General features: G+C 56.2%; 1 protein-coding gene across 1 annotated transcript in view; it reads left to right on the top strand.

The window, feature by feature from the left end:
- Window positions 1-221: 221 nt before the first annotated feature.
- The window catches only part of LOC311315831 (FERM, ARHGEF and pleckstrin domain-containing protein 1-like), a gene marked incomplete at its 5' end in the record, with an annotated part of 15,806 nt that continues 14,305 nt past the window's right edge, over window positions 222-1,722 (top strand). Inside the window, 2 exons of the mRNA XM_084446528.1 lie at window positions 222-246; window positions 959-1,161. Of these exons, the coding sequence (XP_084302654.1) occupies window positions 222-246; window positions 959-1,161 (228 nt within the window). The remainder of the gene's footprint in view (window positions 247-958; window positions 1,162-1,722) is intronic.

Genomic DNA, 1,722 nt, shown 5'->3' with positions numbered 1-1,722 from the left:
GGTTTTAGACCCCTCCCCCCCCCCCCCCCCCCCCTCTGTCTCGTGCGTAGTTAGTCGCCGTTGTGTCTGGTTGAATGTACACGACTGCATGCGTCCTGATTGGTCACACACACGGACCGGCCAGCGTTTGTGTCGCTATGCATTATGGGATGTCACAGTTGTCGTCACGCGGGCCTCATTCGCTGAGCAGTGGCTTTTTTTTTTCTTTTTTTTTCGTTACCATGGTTTTACCCATGACTGACAGCCGTAGGACCACCAATCAGTGGACAGGAAACTGGGCTGGGCAAGTATGCGTTCATCTGGTGTAGTAGTGTGTGTGCTAGATGTAGTGACAACTCATTAGTCCTAGCAGTCATGTTTGTGGTTGATCCATCATTGTCATCGTTTTTTTCATCTGAGCTTGTCTTCACGATGCTTCCCGTTAAATGGTAGCTGCTAGAGACGCCGTAGAAATCTCCCATAGTGCAACTCTGGGTCGTAGAGGGAGTGAGTCATGTCTTTCCATCGGGGAGGAGCAGTAGACGCTCCTTTTTCTTCCACTTTGTCACACTGTTTGTTTTCATACTCCTCCATTTTGTGGTTCGTGTGTGTGTGTGTGTGTGTGTGTGTGTGTGTGTGTGTGTGTGTGTGTTGAAGAACTTGAATTCACTGTCATGTCGGCCGAGGCCAGTGGCAGTCGACTTTGAGTTCGGAGAGGGCTGTCATGGCCGCGCCCATTGAGTCCAACTCTGACTTGTTCCTCTCTCCCTCTCTCTCCTCTCCCTCTCTCCCTTCCTCCCCTCTCTCTCTCCCTTCCTCCCTCTCTCCTCTCCCTCTCCCCCTTCCCTCTCTCTCTCTCCCTCTCTCTCTCCTCTCCCTCTCTCCCCTCCATCTCTCTCTCTCCTCTCTCTCTCCCCTCTCTCCCCCTCCTCTCCCTCTCTCCCCTCCATCTCTCTCCTCTCTCTCTCTCCTCTCCCAGGTGTGTTGTCGGTCAGTCCCTCTCTCTCTGAGTCCCCGGTGGTGGCCGGCCCGGCGCTGGTTAACGGCGGAGGTCAGGGGGCGAGGCCGGGACCGGGCCCCGCCCACAGCCCGGAGGCCCACCAGGCCACGCCCCTCACCAGCCCGCTGCTGACCGACGCCGGATACGTCCGCACGGACGACGAGGAGGAGGCCAGGAGGAAGGTTGGTCCTGGGGGAGGGAGGGAGGAGGAGGAGGAGAGAGGGAGGGAGGGAGGGAGGGAAGGAAGGAGAAGAGAGGGAGGGAGAGGAGAGGGAAGGAGAAGAGAGGGAAGGAGAAGAGAGAAGAGAGGCAGGGATGAGAGAGGAGAAGAGAGAGACGTGAAGAGAGATTGAAAGTAGGGGTCCGAAAAACTGTATAGGGGTGGAACTAAGGAGAGGGTTGAGGGAGGGAGGGAGGGATGAGGGAGGAGAAGAGAGAGAGACGAGGAGAGGGTGAGGGCAGGGCCGAACACCGGATAAGGAAGGAGGGAGGGAGGGAGAGAGGAAAGAAGATGGGTAGAGAGCGATAAGGAGACGCGGTTCACAGGGCATCTGATAAAGAGCACCACAGGAAGACTGAAATGTGAGCTGCTCACTGAACGCGTTAGGACACGTCTTACCAGGGAACACAGCAAGGAGAGAGAGAGAGACAGGGAAGCACAGAGAGAGAGACAGAGAGAGAGACAGAGAGAGAGACACAGAGAGAGAGAGAGACAGGGAAGCACAGAGAGAGAGACAGAGAGA

This window comes from Borostomias antarcticus, assembly GCF_949987555.1.
Source record: "Borostomias antarcticus genome assembly, chromosome: 12".
Lineage (NCBI taxonomy): Eukaryota > Metazoa > Chordata > Actinopteri > Stomiiformes > Stomiidae > Borostomias > Borostomias antarcticus.
Note: the sequence above shows the minus strand (reverse complement) of the source record. Positions and strands in the feature narration are given on the sequence as shown.